Raw genomic sequence first — 19916 nt, 5'->3', positions numbered from 1 at the left:
GGAAGATCTTTTAGCTTCATGTTCTTCCAGTAATTTATATCTATTCCACCAGATTTATAATCATTTAACGTGTTACAGATTGCTCTTCCAGCCATGGCAGCTCTCACCCCAGGAGGCCCTATTGCCCTCTCCAGATAACAAACTGCTTCAGTAAGTGCCTCAGGAGGCTAAGATAGCCTGCTTCTCCCGGCCTCTACAAAGGTTTCAGTTTATATAGGGGTACAGACAAGTTAGCAATCCCATAGGTGGTAACAAAAGTATCAAGCATGCATTTTCACAGAGTCTCAAGAAACTGGTGGATTGGGCAAGTAGGCACTTTATATCTCAGAGGGGGTGTGGCTCTGAAGTTCCCCTGTGGTTGGGAACACAGTGCTGGTAGCTATACTAACCTATGGGTTTGATTTGCATTAGCATCTGGCTGGTTGAGTTAAAATGATCTCTCTGGAGACGCTGCTTTTGACTCCAGCAGGTGCCCAGGCAAAAAATTTTTCTCTCTGAAGCTAGTTTTATCGACTCAGGCCTTTTTCCTGTATAAGCAGTTAATTTCCCAAGCTATGATCCTATGTTAGTTACAACCAAGGTGAAGGGTAGATACAAAGTATTTGTAGCCTGTGAAGTCAGAGCAGGAGAGCAATAGATTACACCTTCCTGAGGCTGCTGTTAGGGCAGACACATTGTCTCCTGTATGAGGCTCCTTTCTTATCAGTGACTACTGTCAATAAAGAAAGTTTGTGGGCGACTATTTTTCTGTAGATTTTGGCTGTGAGAACAAGGGCTTGACTGAATTCTTTCATCTCATGGCTTCACGGTGTAGGGTGAGTTATCCAGTTGCCCTACAGGAAAAGTCAGGTTTATAAGCTGCTGGGATATTATAGATGGGAGAAATGCCGTGATTTCACAAGAGTTCTACAGAGTTGACAGTGACTTCTCCAAAGGACAGATGTCCCCGTAGCTCTGCAGAAATGGGTTAGTCCAGGTGGGGTGTGCATACGCACTTACCGTGGAGAGTCTAATAGATCTGTTGGCTGTACATGTACTGCATAACACTTGTGGGCTCACCACACACGAGCAAGGACCTGTCCCCAAGGTCCTGAGGTTTATCTCCAAACAGAGAGTCCTAAGTTGTCCTCTCAGGAGTCTGTGCCCCTTGCTCCAGCCTTGGCGTCCTTCCTGCCCCAAAGGTCACAGTTTTGCAATGTTGAGGGATCTCTGGAAAGATCTCCCATGGAAACGTCACCCACATTCCTGGACAGTATGCTTTTCTGTGCCACCCACTTCTGTAGGCTCCCAAGTTTCAGCCAGTCCCTATCGCATGATTGGACCCCACTACCAGGTGCTGATTTAGTTGGCCTTGATGACATCCCAACATGACTTGACCTCTTCTGTACTCTGTGTCCCCCAGGCCAAGTAGATCCCCTGCCCCAGAGACTGTCACTCACACAGGTGGCTGTCTTCCTCCATCAGACATATATGAAGGAAGAGGGAGAGCCAGGCATACACACACCCTTACATGCACATCCACACCCACCCTACATGCACATACACACACACGCACATGCGCACACACATACACACACGCACACACACGCACGCACAAACACATACACACGCATGCACAAACACATACACACACGTACGCATGCATACACACACATGCACGCAAGCACACACACAATGCACACACACATTCACATACACACACATGCACGCATGCATGCACCTACATACATGCACATACGCACACATATAGAAAACTTGTCCAGGTCATAAAAAATGTGCTAACTTCATTTGCACAAAAAACCCCTTCTCTTAGAAATGAGAGTTCTTAAGAGAGAAGATTATGAGATAGCACTCCAGAAAAGGCTTTAAAACTTACCATCGCAGGATCTTCCAGAATATTCCACATGTGAGTCTCCCCCATCACAGCTACACGTGTAAGATCCGAAGGTGTTTCTGCACATCCCAGGCTCACAGTCATCCTCCCTCATCTCACACTCATCGTAGTCTGAAAAGCATTGGGAGGAGAAGAGGAGCCATGGCAGGCTGTAAGTGGCTCTGGGGTGGGCAGTGCCATCAGCTGCATGCATCTGGGACAGTGCATATCAGGAGGCAGGGTAGAATTATATCCAGAGAGCAGGCCACACGAATGTAGCAAGCTCAGGACAGTCCAGGAGACTCAGTTGTGGGTGGGAACTGCCATGGAAGTGGGGAGCCAGGGCTATTCTGGAAGAATCCAGCCCTGAGACAGGAAAGGAGTTTCTGCAGAGCTGCACCCCCTCCAGCCCAGGAGACCCAAGCAGCAAAACACTGAGCCCAGCGGCCTGCTACACCCCTCCTCCCGCACTTTCCATCTTTCTGCCCATTTGGTCCATCTATCCTGCAGAAGGGTGATAGGAACCAAATGCAGAGCAAAGAGCACAGACCATGGGTCTCCTTCCGGTCTTTACCAAGCAGACTCCAGGGCCGAGGCTTGGCTCAGTGGCAGCACACTTACTATGCATACACATGTCCACATATATACTCATACACATGTACATACACACATGTGCCTGCTCAACACAGACACAAACAAGCATGTGTGCATACTCACACGTGATACCCTATTGTAACTCAGCGTATGATTTTCCAGCATCTTCCTCCTCAGCAAACCCCATTCATGGATGCTGTGGTGTGGACAGAACTGAGCGTTTCTTCTTACCCCAGACTATGGGTTATTTCCGATTACTTTGCTTTTGAAGGCACTCTGATGACGGCTATCTTTGCATTAGCTATGGTCTTAACTGAGGTCCCTTCTCCCAGGACAAAGTCTCAGAATCAACTGCCAAGTCAATGAGCAAGAGATGCTGTGGACAGTGAAACCATCACTGCCTTGGTTTCCCAAAGGGTGAGAAAATTCTACCCCACCAGCCTGCTCTGCAGACTCCACAGCCCCTGCCTGCCCACCATGCTTTGTCAGGGTCAATGCTCGTATCAGAGGGGATCTGGAAGCTGGCTTGTTTTGTAACTCAGTTTTATGTATAGTATGTTTTTTCCTTTTGTCCATTTCGTTGTGATCATGTGTCAATGACCTATATACTCCTTTGCGGTTTTGTCTGCTTTCATCTTTGCACGCTGACCTCTCGGGCTCGGTCTTCATCAGTTCTGTGTGAACTCACTCTGTACTCAGGCTATCACTAGTTGATGAGAAGTTTTTCTCATCGTTTCTACAAGAGCAGCTTTGTTCTGCTTGACAGGAAGGTTGGTCTTTTTAGGTCATTCATACCTCGCAGTCTTTCTCCCTGAAAACCTGACTTGGCTTAGGGAATCCTCCTCCCTCTCCAAACGAAAAAAGACATTCAATTTTAAAGTCTTTTCTAAAATCAAAGCATAAAACCATCTAGGGCCAGGCGTGGTGGCGCACACTTTTAATCCTGGCACTTTGGAGGCAGAGGCAGGCGGATCTCTGTGAATGTGAGGCCAGCCTGGTCTACAGAATGAGTTCCAGGACAGCCAAGGCTACACAGTGAGACCCTGACTAAATGCGTACCTTGTATAAAGGTTCTGCCTTTGTCCACCTCCAGCACCGATGTGTTCTGCAGGGCTGTGAGGAAGGCAGCGGACACCTCCCGGACATCCAGGTCTGCCATTATTAGCAAATTAAACTCCACCACGACGCTGCCGTTTGTGATGTTGACGATGTCCACTCGGATCCTGCCTGCATCCATGTGCTGACACAGAGGGGCTGGTAAGGAGTCCCGCACCTTAGAGAAACAGGTTACGTGAGAAGAGCTGCCTACTGAGGTCACAGGCTGTTTGTACTGGTGCTCTGCCTGGCTGTAGGAGAGGCTTGTGACAAGGAGGTCCAGGCCCCAGATCAGTTCTTGGTCTCTTTAAGCCCAGAACAAATGCCTGCAGGTATTGATGATGCCTGGAGGATCTCTCTCCCCCTACATGGAGCAGACAGCTGCAGAGAGCTGTCTTTGGGTGGAATAGGGGGCAATGCTAGCAGGACCCCACCCTCATGGGTCTGTAACACAAAAGTTCCCAGTAGCGGTTAACAGTTAGCTCTTAGCTCAGGGGTAGGGGCAGTGGGGGCTGGGTGAGTAGTCCTGAGGAAGGCCACATACTCCTTTTGTTTTTCTAGAACGTTTCTTTGCCTCAAATGCTTCAGAACATCCCCCTCTCTTCTTCCTCTCCACCTGTTACAGGCCACTTCTGAATATCTCCAGCAGCCCTAACAGGACACCCAGTTCCTGCCTCCGGAGGGCTTGCTTTTGTCCTCTGTCCTTTAGAGCAGGGTCACGTGTCATAGACCACGTTGTTCTAATCCAGCCCAAAATAGTCAAACACACGTGCCCTTATCATGAGCCTCAATGGTTCACGTGATTCAAATTATCCCTGGGAAGGACATAGCCAGGGACTGTCAGAGGAACCCATGAGGGGAGGGCGGTACCCCAATGCATGAGCTCCTGGCCTCACTTTCCCTCCTCAAAGTCACCCAAGGCAGAGGGTTCCATCATCCCACATCATAAGCTGCCAACCCCAGCCCAGCTGCCTTTGGGGGGGCTCAGTCAGCAGCTGTGCTTCTCTTACAGTTCCTGCTCCTCACCCCACCCCACCCCAATATGCAGAGCCACAGCAGCACTGGGTTAAAGTGGTCTCCAGGCGAAGCTGCAGCCCCTGCTGGGAAGCAATGAGCCATTAGCCCTCCACCTCCAGAACTGGTCTTGGCATCCCGTCCATGTATATGGCTGCACAATTATTTTCTGTCTGGAGACACGAGACAAATACAGCAACTTAAACTGGGCCAAACAAAAAAATGGGCCAAAGAGGAAATGATTTTAAAAGGAAAGACCGATCTAGAAACTTGTATTGGAACTGCCGTAGTTGGCTGCCAGAGTGGGGAAGGGGGCTCAGCATCTGTCGCTTGATGTTACATTAAAGTCATGATTTGCTAAAGAGGGGTGTTACGCCTCCTAAGCCACCCCACCAGAGACTCTTGGGTCCAGGCACTGAGAGAGTTGGAAATTCCAGAATATGTAAGGCAGGGCTTTCAGATCCTGTGGAACTAGATTGGAACAGCTCCGGAGGTTGCGTGGTTAACCAGAGAATAACACCCATTGGCTTTTGGACATACCAGCAAGTTATCACAATCACCACTAGGTGGCACTGTCCAACACACCCTTAAAACATAACTCTGACTATGGAAAAGCTAAAAGAAGTAAAGGTAAATGAGATCGCTAGATTATGGTAATTAGAGAGTGATGCAATTTAGCACTGGGGCTGTAGCGCAGTGGGTGGAGTGTCGCCTGCATATGTGAAGCCCTGGGCTCCATCCCCAATACCACATAAACCAGGTCTGGGGGTGCACAGTGATCAAAGAAATAGGGTGCAGATGCACAGGCCAATGTGGATGAACCTGGAGCACATTAACCAAGTGACAGAAACAACAAGTCACTTAATCTTGCCCACGTTCATGAGCATCCAGTTGGCAGGTCTAAAGAAGCAAAGTAGCAGCCCAGGGGCTGGGGGAGGGGCAGAGGGAGAATAAATTGGAATGAGTACACGGTCTCCACACTAAGGGTAATGAAACATTCTTGAATTGGATGGTGGTGGCAGCTGCAGATTTTTTTTTTCAAACAAATCACTGGGTTTTACACTTAAACTTTTCATGGTATTTTAAAAGGAGCTAAATTTTTAAATAGTCACTTGTGTGTGTGTGTGCGTGTGTGCGTGTGTGTGTTCAGTGCACACATATTACAGGGGACTAAACCTATGGCCTGGTGCATTCTAGGTAAACATTGCAATACACTTTAGCTTTCTGCTTTCTAAATTTTGAAGCAGGGTCTAAGTCATCCAGGCTGGCCTTGAGCTCCCTCTTGTAGCCCATACAGGCTTTGAACTTGCAACCCACCCTGCCTCAGCTTCCTGAGTTGCCAGGATTACAGTCCTGCACCACCAAAGCCCTGTTTAAACACTTTGATAAATATAGAGATTTCTGCTCTGCAGGGAGCAACAAGCAAGGTGTCTGAGGAAAGGTGTGGCTTCTGCCTTCAGGCCTCTGTCGTCATACAGTTCAGGACTCAAACCTGCTGGAGTCTGGCTCAGCTTCCTCCAGAAGCAGGGAGTCGACAAGACCCATGAGTCTTATTCCTAGTTGGAAGCATCTAGCATCTCGCTCCCACCCTGACTCCTTCCTTTTGCCCCCGGGAAACAGGACTGACCATCCCAACTCACCGTCCTGAAGAATAGCTGTACCAAGTCTCGGTGCTCCCTGCTGCTGGCATTTCGGAAGGATTCTGAATACCGAATATTTGCTATCCGGACTTCACCGGCAAGTTTCCGGGCCACTACAGGATGTAGCATGCATTAGGTCACAGAGTGTCATTTCAGCATCCCTGACTGCATGAGTAGCAAGGCTGACCTGGCCCCAAAGAAGAGATAGTGACTGCTGCCCACAGACACAGCCCACCAGGCTCTGAAGGATGTGAGACAGTGAGCAGAGGGCCTTCCTCGAGGCTTCCCTGCAAGTCATGCAGCTGGCTAGCAAACCAGGACAGTTGAGAGGGAGCAGGCACCAAGAGGCAATCGGACTCACAGTGTAAACCTGGACATCACAGCCTCCGCTCAGAGCCCATGCCTCATGGGTGCCTTGTTTATGCAGTGCCTTTCCCACCCCCAGACTTGCGTCTCTGTGGTCTAACTTTGGCCCAGCCTGTTCTCTGTGAGTCTCTGCTCTCTGGAGCATCTAGGAGCATATGGAACATGAGCATAGTCTGGAATGTTCCCCAGTCAAGTCCTGGCTTCTGACACAGCCCCTTTCTGAATGTTTGTGGCATGCCTGCTTCGTGTAAGGGGCCTGGGGCATCAGATGAAAGTGATTTCAAGGCCACCTCCCAAGAGAATCTCACTCAGTCCTAAGACAAATGGTAAAGCCAGCCCACCATGCATTCCTGATGAGCCTCAAACATCGTGTCCCTGGAGGACATTGCTGTCATTGTACCCAAAGGCCAGAACCATGCCCAGTGGTGCATGCAACCTGATGTAAGAGGCACAGAGGCATGACAGAACATGCAGACACAGGACTTGTCTGAAGGTGCAGGGCACACATCCATGCACAGCCCCTCCCTTCCCGAGTGAGGGAGACCTTTGGGGGTCTCCTGGCTTGGCTCAGACTCAGGGGTTTCCCTGCTGGCCCATCCAAACATGAGCTGTTCTTACTGCACCCCAATAGGACATCTTAGGCATCACCCAAGGAATGTACCCCCAACCTGAGAGACACAGCCCCCAGTGTGTGGGAAGCTCCCCGAGATGTGAAGTCTCCTTACAGAATCACACACGTAGAAAGCCAAGTGCTGGGAAAACATGTCAGAAGTAATGAGAAGTGGGGGGTTTTATCTGACTGTGTAAGTGTGGGGAGGACTGTCTCCCATGTAATGGGGTCCCTGTATTGGATTCTGCCACCATCTCTCACAAGGTGAGCCAGGTGCTTCTGTGCTGAGAAGGGGATGGACACCCAGCGGCCCACAGGCAGGCCTTCCTCTGTTCAGTCTTTCATGCTTGCCTGTTTGGTCTCTTACCTGTCCGCACTCTCAGCTGTCTTCTGGCACCTTCTTTCCCACACACCTTGGCCACAATCTCTACCAGGTGCAAGGCTCCAGGCTCCAGCCCTGACAAGGTCACGTTATTGTCCCGGGTCTCCATAGTTAGGGCGGGTCCCCGAGGAGAGACCAAAGTGAGGTAGAAGGTAGGGGAGAAGCTGATGTCTGCTGACCACTCCAGGGAGAAGCCGGTACTGGTCATGTTGGAGACGGTGACCTTTCCAATGGGTCCAGGAACTGGGAAGTGGGACATACATGCTGACGTGAAAACTGACCCGAATACATTGAGGGACAGAAAAAGAGTTTCCTAGAGTCTAATACTTATCAATGGAGAGGAGGTGACACCTGCCAATGGTGCAGATTGTCATGAGCACCCACAGAGACCTTGACCCTTGTATGCAGGACCCTATAGGGATCTTAGTTTGGCTTTTTAGCAGAAGTCACGTGTCTCAGACAACAGAAAGTGGTTCCTGGGATATTTTGTCCCAGAGGAAATGGTTCAGACTCAGCCCTGGGGGCCTAGGCAGCCTCAAACCACTCCTCCTCTGCTGGTTCTGGGTGGTTCCTCCACAAGGTGGTCCACCCTAACTCTATGCTGGTGTCCCAGGGGCAATCGTTGGCATTGCTGGCTCAAGAGTCCCTCTGACACGGAAGTCCGTGTCTCCTGTGAGACAATCCCGCACACATGTGGGTGGGCACAGAGGAAACAATGGAGGAGTTCACCCCTGTTCCACAGTGGCGCCAGCTCTGCAAGCTGACAAAACAGAGCTGTCCCTGCTAGGTCTCTATGAGCCCCAGCCCGTTTGCTTGTTGGAAGGGTCACTCATTCCTGGGTGTCCCCAAGACTTGGTGACAAGCTAAACCCTTTGTGTATGACATGGATCAGCTGAGGGTGGCAGTAGAGCCGTGAGGTATAGAGAGCCCGAGTGTGGGTATAGATGGCTGGAAGGACAGACTTCCAGGGTGCATGACCGCTGGAGACCCAGTGTGACTGGGGTGAGGCAGAACCAGGGTTCAACAGGGTCAGTATAGAAAGTTAGGGTTTGGGAAGCTGAGATCCATCAGCAAGGGCTGAGGGTGCTTTGCTGCTAGGGATTATGGGACTGTTGGGGTATCCACACTACAGGGGATTGCCCCAGTGCTAGATGGGCTACATACTCCCTAGAGTATCCCCCTTCAAGGCCATCTTCTGCCCCAGCTGCGAAAAGCCAGGGGTTCTTAGGAAATAAGGAGAAGGCGAGGGACAGAAAGGGAGCTTTTCTCTCTCTAACAAGACCAGACACCTGCTGCAGAGGACCATACTGCTCTATGCCTGGGTCCACATGTGTTCAAGATGAGAAACGACACTCTACATTGCTGCCAAGCCTAACACCAGGGCTCACACAGGCTGAGGTTTCCACTAGGGCCCCTACCCCCTGATGACTCACCACAGGCAGGGGACTCTGAAGCCACAGGGGTTGAAGCCGATGGCAGACCTGGGAAGAGGGAAGGGCGAGGATCTTTATTCTGCAGTCTTGTGGAGTTCGGAGGGGGTGCCTCCCAAGTGGGACTGGGGTGCCATGCAACATAGCCCGTGGATGAAGCAGTCACAAGGGGAAGGTCTACAGTGAGGTTTGCCTGTGGCCCTCCCGTGGCGTGCAGTGGGACAACTGTGGTCTTCGGAAGGGAACCGTGGGTTGGCTCTGGAGTCCTGGGAAAGGAGCTTGACATGCTGCTGGAACTTCCGGGGCTTGTTCCGGGGCTTGTTCCGGGGCTCGGGGCTGTGCTGGGCAGCTCCACATCTTGCCCTGCGCTATTTGTCTCCTGCCTGGCTGTGCTGCTACTGCCTCTCTTAGATGGAGGCCCTGGGGTCCAGGCTTGACTTCCTGTTGGGGTGCTCCTCGGGTGTCTGGGACTGGGTGAAAAGGTGAGGGCCTCTGGGCCAAGGCTTGTTATTTCCACAGTGACAGCTGGGGCTGAGACTTTTGTTGTTACAGACTGTCCACCTCCTGTGGGGGTCACCGTGTCACCTGCAGAATACATCCACGGTCAGATTACAGAAACAGCTAGCAAGACCATCAGAGTCTTCCCGCAGCAAGAGCTTTCCCTAGAGAAGGGCGTTGCCTGGCAAAAGATGACCCCCTACCCCCGGGAGCCTGGAGATGTGACTTAGTAAAGAACACTTCCCCCTCTCCCAGGCGACACAAGTTCAGTTCCCAGATTCAATAGGTGTCTCACAATGCCCTCTACCGCTCCGGCTCTAAGGAATCTGACGCCCTCTTTTGGCCTTGCAGGCAATTGCAGTATTGCACACCCACCTACATACACAAGCAGGCAGATGCATAATTAAAAGTAAACCTGAAAGGGGTGGGGGCAGTCATAGTAATACGTACTTGAAATCCCAGCTCTGGGGAAGCAGAGGCAGGAGGATACCTGGGCTCAGTAACCAGCCAGTCTAACCTTATCGGGGAGTTTCAGATCCTGGTGAGACCTTGTTGTGGTGCACACACCTCTAATCCTAGCACAAGCTGTCTGGCTCCGTAGGAATGACAATCAAGCTTGACATTTGGCCTCCACGAGCACATATGCTTACTTGTATGAATGTCACCCCCACGTGTACACGAGAGAGAGAGAGAGAGAGAGAGAGAGAGAGAGAGAGAGAGAGAGAGAGAGCACCTTTCACATCTGTCTGCTTCCTGGAACACTCCCAGGATACAGAAGTGAGTGTTTTAGGAAGTCTCAGCTATAAGAAGAGATGGATGCCCAGTTGCTCACTTGGTGATTGTTTGAGTTGGCTTTTGTCAGCTTGTCACAAGCTGGAGTCTTCTGGGAAGAGGGACCTGAGCTGGGAAAATGTCTCCATCAGATTGTCCTGTGATCAACTCTATGGGTATTCTCTTGATTAGTGATTGATGTGGGAGGGCCCAGCTCACTGTGGGCAGTGCCACCCCTGGGCAGAGTGGTCCTGGGTGGTATAAGCAAGCAAGCTGAGTGAGCCATGGGGAGCAAGTCAGTAAGCGCACTCTTCCATGGCCTCTGCCTCAATTCCTGTCCCAACTTTCCTTCACTATGGACTCTGAGCTGTAAGCTAAAACAAACCCTTTCCTCCCCAAGTTGTGTTTGGTCATGGGGTTAGGGTTAGGGTTAGGGCTAGAAACTTGTGAGAGAAGCCTTTGAGCACAGCAAATGAACAAGTCGACTATTTAATTCCAATTGAATCAATTTGATTGATCCAATCAAAGACTCTGGGTACTAAAATCAAAATCAAGGCCAACCTTCCTCTGTAGGACTTCCTTGAGGTGTTTTCAAATGAAACCGCTCTTTCCTCCTCACCCTTTCTTCCCCAGAGACTTGGTTTTATCCTCCACCCATCAGGATGCCCTCCTATGGCTCAGGAAACAACAGCAATGGATTGATGTTTCCCATGATCTGACGGTGTGGGGACCTCTGTCCTCTGACTTAGGAGACAATACCACCATCCTGAGAGCCCCTGTGACCACCTGAAAGAGACTCCCAAGATCTGATCTGATGACCTGCCTTCATGGAAGGAAGGGACAGGGAAGGTCATTAGACACTGAGAGACCAGCCACATCCTCCTCCAGTCGGGTCTTCATGAGTTCTCTCTGTCAGACTCATCCCCTTTCCTCTTGAATCCAGCAGCTTGAGCCCTAAGCCTTGTGGAGTGGGGAGCATTGTTGACAAATTCAATCAAAGACTCCGAGTATTGAAATCAAGCTCGAATGGAAGCCACAAGCATTGCCTCGGGGAAGATGACTTTTTATTCCCTGCCAGCTAAGCTCATCTCTGCAGCTGGCACCCCTGATCCACCAGACCACAAGTCTAGGTGCCAGCTGAAAATCTGGCCGGTGCCAGCTGAGCACGAATAGTATGGGAAGGACTCAGGCCTTCCTCAAAGCAGGATGCATTCCTGGAACAGCAAGGGCAAGTGAACCACGCGAGATTTCTCTTGGCTGTTACCTTGTGCGAGCATCCATCTGCCCCATCAGCTGGGTGACTAATTTCACAAGAAACGCATCTGAAATTTGTGCTCTATTTTCCACCAACTTGTGTGGCTGGGCTGGTCCAACAGATTGCTCATTTGTGTTAGCTTCTAAATTTAAAATACAAGTGATCCTCGTAGCAACTTGCAGCCAAATTGTCTCTGACTCTCCAGTCTGGAAACACACACACACACACACACACACACACACACACACACACACACACGCCTGTTCTGCCCTCAGAGAAATGTAACCACAGATAGATAGGTAGTCTTCCCTGGTCATGTCCCCCATCCATTCTCAGCCCTTGATCTGAGAGGCTACTGGAACTTTATTGTGTCAAAGAACATAGACCAATTTAGCTGGCAGCACAGTTGGCTGCAGAGAGAGCCTAGCATTAGACCTTTAGACCAAAGTCACGTGTCTGTGCCATAGCCTGCCTTCCCACTGCAGGGATAGGATTCTCAGCCTGGAGTCCACAGATCAGGAAATCTCTGGCACATGGGGGGGGGCACACACCAAGTTCCCCGGGATGATGGTGTATGAAGTAGTCACACTATTCTGCAGACCCTCAAGGTCACATGCTCTCCAGGGAGACGGGGCTTTGTAGGCAGAATGTGTGTAGGCGGAAAGAGTTGTCTGTCTTCATTTTCAATACCAGGAGACCCTGGGAACAGAGCCTCCAAGGATCTTATATTGCAGAGATGTACGGTGTGGCCTTGCTATGTCTGGCATTTTCTCAAGAGACCCTTAACCTGTGAGCCCTGAGGCACACTCTACTGCCTGTCTGTTCCTAGAGTTAAGTGACATGACCTGTCACCTTCCGGGGAAGAAGGGATACAAGGCTGTTTTAACAGAGCGTGTGCATGCGAAGTTCCATGGTTTCCTCCACCGAGCAGGGAGGTGGTGGTATGGGGTCTTGATCTGGTCTGTAATCTTTCCCCACCCAACACCAGGATGCACCTGAGATAAGGATTTCATGCCTGGTTTTGAGGGATCTGGGGAGAAAACACCAGGAGAGAAGGTGACCACCAGGGTCCAAAGGAGGCCACATGACACATCCCATCTGGAAAGCTTAGGAGCTGGGTGTACCCAGAATCCAGCCTGAATAGCTTTCGAAAGAGGCAGCAGGGGACCCTGTGTAAGGGGCAGGAACAGAGCTGCCTTCACTCTGGCTGTGAGGTCCACTCCATTGACTATGTGTATATATGCTGGGACCTTTTCTGAAGTGCCTTTAGCCTCTCCAGGCACTGATGGGGTCTAGGAAGTCCCTACTCCAAATCTGAGTGCCCATCACAAGATCCCATGGATGGGACGTTCCAGAGAGAGAGAGTCATTTAGTCCAGCCCACAGGATGGCATGGGGGTCTCTCTCTAGGTCTCTAGTCTGTTCCTACACTTTGGGCTAAGAGGCCCGAAGAGCTGCGATGACAAAGGGCTGGAAGTAGAGGCAGAGGGAAAACAATGTACGATCAAGTAAACAACTCCATTGCTGTCAGAGATGAGCGGTGAACACAGCTGAAATATAAGTTCAGACTTTAAGATGGCAATGAAGAGAACCCCACATTTCAGAGACTGGATGCTGGATATTAAGGAGAAGTTACCTTGGCTACAAAGGGGCAGTCAGAGGGTATGTTATTTTGGATATTAGCATCTCTCTTATCTCTTAGAGATACATCCTAGTGTGACTATGATGAAGGTTCAGTGCTTATGGGAGGTGGGAGGAGAGGTAGGCTGCCAAGCGGGGTGGGAATGGGAGAGCTGCTGTAGATCTGTGTGTGTGTGTGTGTGCGCGCGCGCGCGTGTGCATGTGCGTGTGTGTCCAAAGCCCCCTATAGCCTCCTGGCTTGGCCTTTTTGTCACCCATACAAAGCCAGAGATTAACCCAGCTCATCCCTTTGGGTTTGGTATAAATATTCCTTGACTCCCTCTCTCTCTTCAGAAACTCAGGGGTCAGGGACTGTCCTATTCAGGAGCCACTGCTCTCCAGGGAGCATCTGAGAGCAGGGCTCCGATCTGGTCCTGGCATTTCCAATGCAGGCTGTGCATTAGCCAGACAGCTGCCATATCAAAGGATGAATGCAAGGGGGACCACCCGCTAGGAGAGCAGACACGGCTGCAGGGATCCAGTAGCCGTCCTACACCCGGGAGCAACAGGACGAGAAGGCTGTACATGCCAGTTTGTTTAGACAACATAGTGCCGATGGATTTCCAGGTCCAGACGCCTAATGCTGGTCATCTGAGGCAGGGGACATAAGTCATCATGGAATGACTGACGCAGATGTACGGAAAGTAAGTTGTGATGGAATCTAACTACTTCCGGAAGAATGCCACTTTTGTGTGATTCTACATAAATATGGCCTTGGGGTCAGAGCTTTGTGCCTTCACCAGCCTGCTTGTGTGTGTCTGCCTGTAGGTCTGAGGCCTGTGCACTGCTGGCTCGTGTCTGTGCATGCACCCACCTATATGTGGCTTATGTGAGCTGGCATGTGCCTAAGTGCCTGCTTCTGTCTTCCTGCCCAGTGGCCTGAGTGCCAATGAACCAAGTATGTCATATCTGCCCACAACTCTTCAAATCCTCTTCAACCTCCCAGCCTCCTGTGACCCTCCTCCGCTCCAGGCTTTGGAGCCTAGACCTTGCACCTTCATAGGAGGTTGACATGAGTAGCTGAGGTCTATAGGTCATCTACCCTAGATATGGCCAATGTCAGTCTCATGCCATCCGAGGACTCCGGTATTACCTTCATCTGTGCAGTTCGGCGAGTGGGTAGGGACACACTGGTAGGAGCCCTCAATGTTCAGACACTGCTCTCCTCCAGAGCAGGCATGGAGCTCCCTGTGCAAGCACTCATTCACATCTGTGGAAAAGGGGGACAGGTGAGATAACACCACAGCTGCTTCCTCATTCCCCATGATGCTCTGGGGTTGGCCTGTCTTTCCACGGTCATAGCATCATGGGCCCAAGAATAAACCAAGGGGACCAGAAACTTCCTAAGTTAAAAAGGATCTGAAACATCCCCCAACATTTCCAGGTGGCCAGGGTCTCACTCTTGGGTCTGTCATCCTCCCCTCCAAGGCCCCACAATATCTGCCTCTTGTAAAGCCATTCTCCCACGATAGGAGGGCAAAGCGAGGTCACGTCATAGCTAAGTATGTTTAAGCGTAAGCAGGAAAGCTCACGGTCACTCACAAAGCACCAACCTCTTCTCCTGGAGGAAGATAAGTGTGTGGTTGCTAGCTAGTCATCTCCATGCATTTTCTATTTTCTATGCACATGATTTATGGAGATAAACCAGTTGCACCATGACCACAGGTAACAACAGTCTCCAGTCGAGAACCCAACCTTGTCCATGCAAACCTCCCCAAACCACACAGTGAAAGCCCACATCTGTAACAGGTTCTAGTTAAGGATGCTCACTGGCCTCTGGGAATGAGCCTGTGACCAGTGACTGAGAGACACTTTCAGAAGGACCAGGTGAGTGCTTCGGTCATGGGCTCCACCCACAACATGTCTGACACCAGAGGCAAGGCTGGCCAGGAGTCTAGATGCACCTGCTCCTAGTCCCCAGCCCTTTGCTCACATACTAGTGACTGCTGCATGCCAGCAGCAGGCCTCAGGAACTGAGACAGACATAAAATGTTTTCCAAAACCTTTACCAATCCCTGACATAGTTGTTTGGTTTTTTTTATTAGCCATAGATGTTAAAATTTTTATTTCTGAAAAAAAGGCCATATCTAGATTTTGAATTTTTCATGTGTTTTCTGTAGCTTGCAGTGTAGTGGACCATGGGCAGGTGATGGGCTGTTAGGGAGGAGGGAAGGGAGTGGAAGAGACATCGTATGTTGTGTGTGTGTGTGTGTGTGTGTGTGTGTGTGTGTGTGTGTGTGTGTAGGGGGACACAGGCACTTATGCAGCAGGATAATTTCCCCAAATCTGCACATGGAAACTTGAGTTTGAACTTAATTCGGTCTAGAAGGAGCAGAAGATGAGCTGAACCCCACCCACGTTCTGCAGAGCAATATTTCTGAGACAGGGGTCTCCCACACCTGGGCTCAGCCTGCTTGAACACTGTGTCTAGGACCTGTCAGCTTGGCAGTGTCCCCACGGGGCAGGCCCACCTTGCACCTGGATGCTGACCACTTCATAGACTCGATTCACCACGTCATCCAACGTGGCAGAGATATTGGCCACTGTCAAGCACTGTGGAAGGCCCAGCAGCAGCCATGACACCGTGGTGAAGGTGTCCCTGCCACCAGCGGAGTTCAAGTAGTGTACAGATGCGTTCAGAGGCCGCAAGGCACTGGTGACCTGGGAAACAGAACCAGAGGGTCAATGGTAGAGGGGCACCCCGTGTAGGGGGAAGGAGCCAGAAGATCGAGAAGCTGAAACAAATTGTCCACAGGCATACACGTACACGCATACGCACCTGTCTCCCGAACAGTAAAGAACCGGTATGGGGCTGGGGTTCTGATCAGTTGGGAGGGTGTTTGCCTAGCATGCAGGAAGTCTGGATTTGATCCCCAGCACCACAGACACCTGGAATCCTAGCACTCAGAAGGTGGAGCCAGGGGAAGCAAGTTCAAGGCCATCCTTGGCTACCTAGTGAGTTCAAGGCTAGCCTGGGCTACTGAGATTGTTAAAAGGAGATGATGAAGGGGGGAGGGGGAGGACAGGCTGAGGACAGCTGCTCCGACATCTCTCAGGACTGTGACCTTCAGAGAAAATCAGATTGCCCTTGGCTTCTGGAGGCCCCCCCCCCCCCCCCCCCCCCCCCCCCCCCCCCCCCCCCCCCCCCCCCCCCGCCACTGGTAGATCCAGCTCCACCCAAACTCAGGTGTGAAGCCCTGGCCTCCAGTCCCAGACATGGTCTCGGTTGGACATAGGTGTGACTGGGTAAGCTGAGGGTGGACCTTGATGCTCTTTTTATCCAAAGGAAGGATCTGAGCTGGGTGCAGTGGAACGCACCTGTATACGAATCCCCTGAGAGGCTGAGGAAGCAAGGCCGCTAGGGCCATGGAGTCTGAGTGCAGCCACAGAAACATAGTGAGACCCCCATCTTGACCAACCAGAAGGAGAAACGTGGACACACAGCTGAACACGTTCAGAGAAAGGACAACGTGAAGAGACTGGAGGACAGATGGCCACACAAGCCAAGAGGAAGGACTTTGGGTCTTTGGGGGTTCTTGACCTCAGAAGGAACACTGCTGATACCCTGACACAGACTTTCCGGCCCATGGGGCCACAGAGAACCTTTCTGGTAAACCATTTATTGATAGTGACTCTTTGCTAGGGCAGCCCCAGGTTGCCTACAAAGTTGTGGCCTCATGACCTGAGTCCCCCTCACCTGTAGGAATCTGGCCTCCTCCACCTAATGACAAGGACACGGGAATCTAGAGTCAAGGAGCAGTCACTAAGAGGGGGCAGTCTTCCTGCTGTCCTGTCTGATCGTCTCCCCCCCCCCCTTTGGCGTATCCCATAGGATTCTTACTATTTAGCCTACATCTCAGCATCCTCAACCCTATGGAAACCAGGCAAGTTGGCACTGCACACTCTGGCCGCTGTCTCCAAAGCAGGTTTGTAAACAGACCTGCCTCTGTGGGAGCAGAAACCTGGAGCCCTTCCCAGGAGACTGAGTGCAACTAACTCAGGAGGCAAGCTAAGACCCGCCCACCCCCACTGGAACTCTTCAGTTAGGAGCCCAGGAGCCAGCACCTGCTGCAGCCGGGAGCCTGCCTGGGCAAGTTGGCTCCCTCGGGAGGGAGGCAAGCCCAGAGCTAGAGAAATAATGAATGCAAGTGACACGGTGCCAGGACCTAGCGTGTCAGAAACTGCTGCAAACAAACTCCTTACAGGCTGTGATGGTTAGTTCTGTCAACCTGTTAGGACCTGGTCACCCGAGAGTCAAGTGGTGGAGTGTGTCTGTGAGCGAGCTTCCTAGTGAGGCTAACTGAGCAGGGAAGACCCACCCTGAGTGTGCATGGCACCTTCAAACTGTGAGCCTTGAGTCACTCAGGCAGGCATTCGGTCATGGATATTGTTTAAATCCCAGCCGCCATCTCACACAGAATTATGATAATTCACATTGAATGGATGGTTATCTGTGGCACAGAGAGGGGAAATAATTTATCCAAGGTCACACACACAGCAGGTGCCTGATTGGGGTTCGTACCCTGGTGGCCTATCTGCAGAGCTGTGTTCCTAGCGGCCAGCTGGGCAACACCTTAACAAACCAAGAATAAACAGGGGTCTCTCCAGCAATGGGCATCAGGGAACTTCTGAGCAGGGGTGAGGTTGCAGAAGACCCCGAGGGCAGCGTCACTTCCCAGTGACCAGGGCAAGGTAAGCATGCCCCGTCTGTTCCAGGCTACCTGGCTGGCAAGGATAGTAACTGAGGGCAGATGCCATTCTCATTTGTACACCCGTGGGGCATTATCTGTGGGCCCTAAAGGTACAGAATGGAAACTGTCTGTCTTTGCTGGGCTTAATAGCCTGTGGTGAGCCAGCAGCAGGGTGGCAAACCCTACTGGGCCATTCCTATCCACAGCTGGCCATCAGAGTAGGCTGCTGTTTAAAGGCACAGCAGGAGGGCAGAAGGACCTACTATCCCAGCATTCCCAAGTCTGGCAGAGAGAGATAAGATGACTGGAAATAGCTGTCATGTCTGTAGGTGTGGCCACCATGCGGGGGGGAGGGGGTCTATAAGAGTATGGCTTTGACCCTAGTAGACCCTGCCTGGAGATATGTTTGGTTGTCACACTGGGGGATGCTCCTGGCCCAAACAAGACAGATCAGGATCTTACAAAGTGAGAATGAGGACTTCAGGGTTTGGGGACTGAGCGGCCAAGGCCATACTGACAAGCTGACCCTTTTCATCTTCTCAGCTGAGCGTCTCAAGAAGAAGGATTTCCCCATCCCACATACCAAGTGTGGCTTCAGATACACATGCCGGGACACAAGAAATCACACCCTGACCACAACCACTCCCCTGTGTGTCTCTCTGGTTTGTTGTTTTTCTGAGCCAGAGACTCACACAGCCTAGGCTGACGTTGAACTTGCTACAGGGTTGTGGATGGCCTTGAACTCCTATTCTTCCTATGCCCAATGGGTTGGGGTTACCAGTGAGGCTGATTTACCCTAGTTAAGAGTTCAAGTTTGGCTCAGAGTCAGTCATTCAGGACACTTGTGGGATGTCACCCCATCCTATCTCCCCAGGGAGGAACATGACTTTCTTGACTGTCACACTCACCAAAGAGTAGAGCAGGCGTGTGTGGTTCCGGAAGCCAGGGTCCTCTCGCTGCAGGTCCTCGAAGCCCATCTTCACCAACACAGTCACATTGTACCAGCTCACTGGGATCCTCTCTGCACCTGGAGGGCAGATGCCAGTGAGTTACAGTCCTGGGGACAGGGCAAGGCCACAAGAGGCCACTGGTGGTCAGCAGGCCTGGAAGGCAAGAGACTGTCGCTCTGCATAAAAAGCCTGCAGGGGTTTCCCATTACTGCTCTCAGCCCTCTCTTTCTTGTTGCTACAAAGACCACTGACTCCCACCTGTGAAGAGTCAAAGGTCCTCCCTCGAAGAGAGACCTTTGGAACACATTTCAGCTACAGCCTTTGTTATAATGTAATATATAATCAGTCCAATCTACCATTGTTTCCTTATGCAGATAGCAAGTAATATGATATGTAATATTCTATGTAACATTGTTTATATTAGATATTCCTTGTTGTCTAGGTGAAAAGTGTAAGCACCTGGCATTAGAGAGACATATATGACTGACTACATACTAGACGGCTGCTGTCATGTGTAGTACATGCAACACTCATAGTCAGTTACCCTCAATAATGGTGAACGTGGGTTCTAAGACTTCCAGGGGCCACCGAAGTCTACAGATGTTCAAGTCCCCTGTGTAACTGAACAAGTCTGACTAGAGAATTAGCTCAGAGCTAGAGCTCTGGCTGTTCTTCCAGAGAACCTGGGTTTGATATCCAGCACCCACATGGCTGCTCACAGCAATCTGTAACTCTAGTCCCAGGGGATCAAATGTCCTATTCTGGCCTTTGTGGGCATTGCACATGCAAGCAAAGCATTAATACACATAAAAAATTAAATGAATAAAAATTTTAAAAATACTTAAAGTGGACATATGTTTGCATATAAGCATACTCCCTCCCAAACACACTAACTGTCTTTGGATGGCTGATAGTGCTTCAAACACTGCTAATGCCTGTCAGTCTCTGTATGTGGATTGTTTAGGGAATAATGATTTTTATCAATGTCCTTATAGGTCCAGTGCTGTGGGATAATGCTTTGTACACTGTAAAGATTTATCACTCATATTGGTTTAATAAAATGTTGAT

General features: G+C 50.8%; 1 protein-coding gene across 2 annotated transcripts in view; it reads right to left on the bottom strand.

The window, feature by feature from the left end:
- The window catches only part of Umodl1 (uromodulin like 1), a 50987-nt gene that overhangs the window by 13647 nt on the left and 17424 nt on the right, over nt 1-19916 (bottom strand). For both annotated transcript variants that reach the window (XM_050141001.1, XM_050140993.1), the window contains exons 5-12: nt 18807-18925; nt 15679-15868; nt 14301-14417; nt 9008-9589; nt 7560-7817; nt 6217-6329; nt 3527-3740; nt 1877-2005 (exon numbers count right to left, since the gene is read on the bottom strand). In XM_050141001.1, coding sequence (XP_049996958.1) covers nt 1877-2005; nt 3527-3740; nt 6217-6329; nt 7560-7817; nt 9008-9589; nt 14301-14417; nt 15679-15868; nt 18807-18875 — 1672 coding nt within the window. In that variant the 5' untranslated portion in view covers nt 18876-18925. The remainder of the gene's footprint in view (nt 1-1876; nt 2006-3526; nt 3741-6216; nt 6330-7559; nt 7818-9007; nt 9590-14300; nt 14418-15678; nt 15869-18806; nt 18926-19916) is intronic.

Source organism: Alexandromys fortis, unplaced genomic scaffold, assembly GCF_014885135.2.
Source record: "Alexandromys fortis isolate MF-2015 unplaced genomic scaffold, M_Fortis_MF-2015_v1.1 scaffold_9, whole genome shotgun sequence".
NCBI lineage: Eukaryota > Metazoa > Chordata > Mammalia > Rodentia > Cricetidae > Alexandromys > Alexandromys fortis.
Note: the sequence above shows the minus strand (reverse complement) of the source record. Positions and strands in the feature narration are given on the sequence as shown.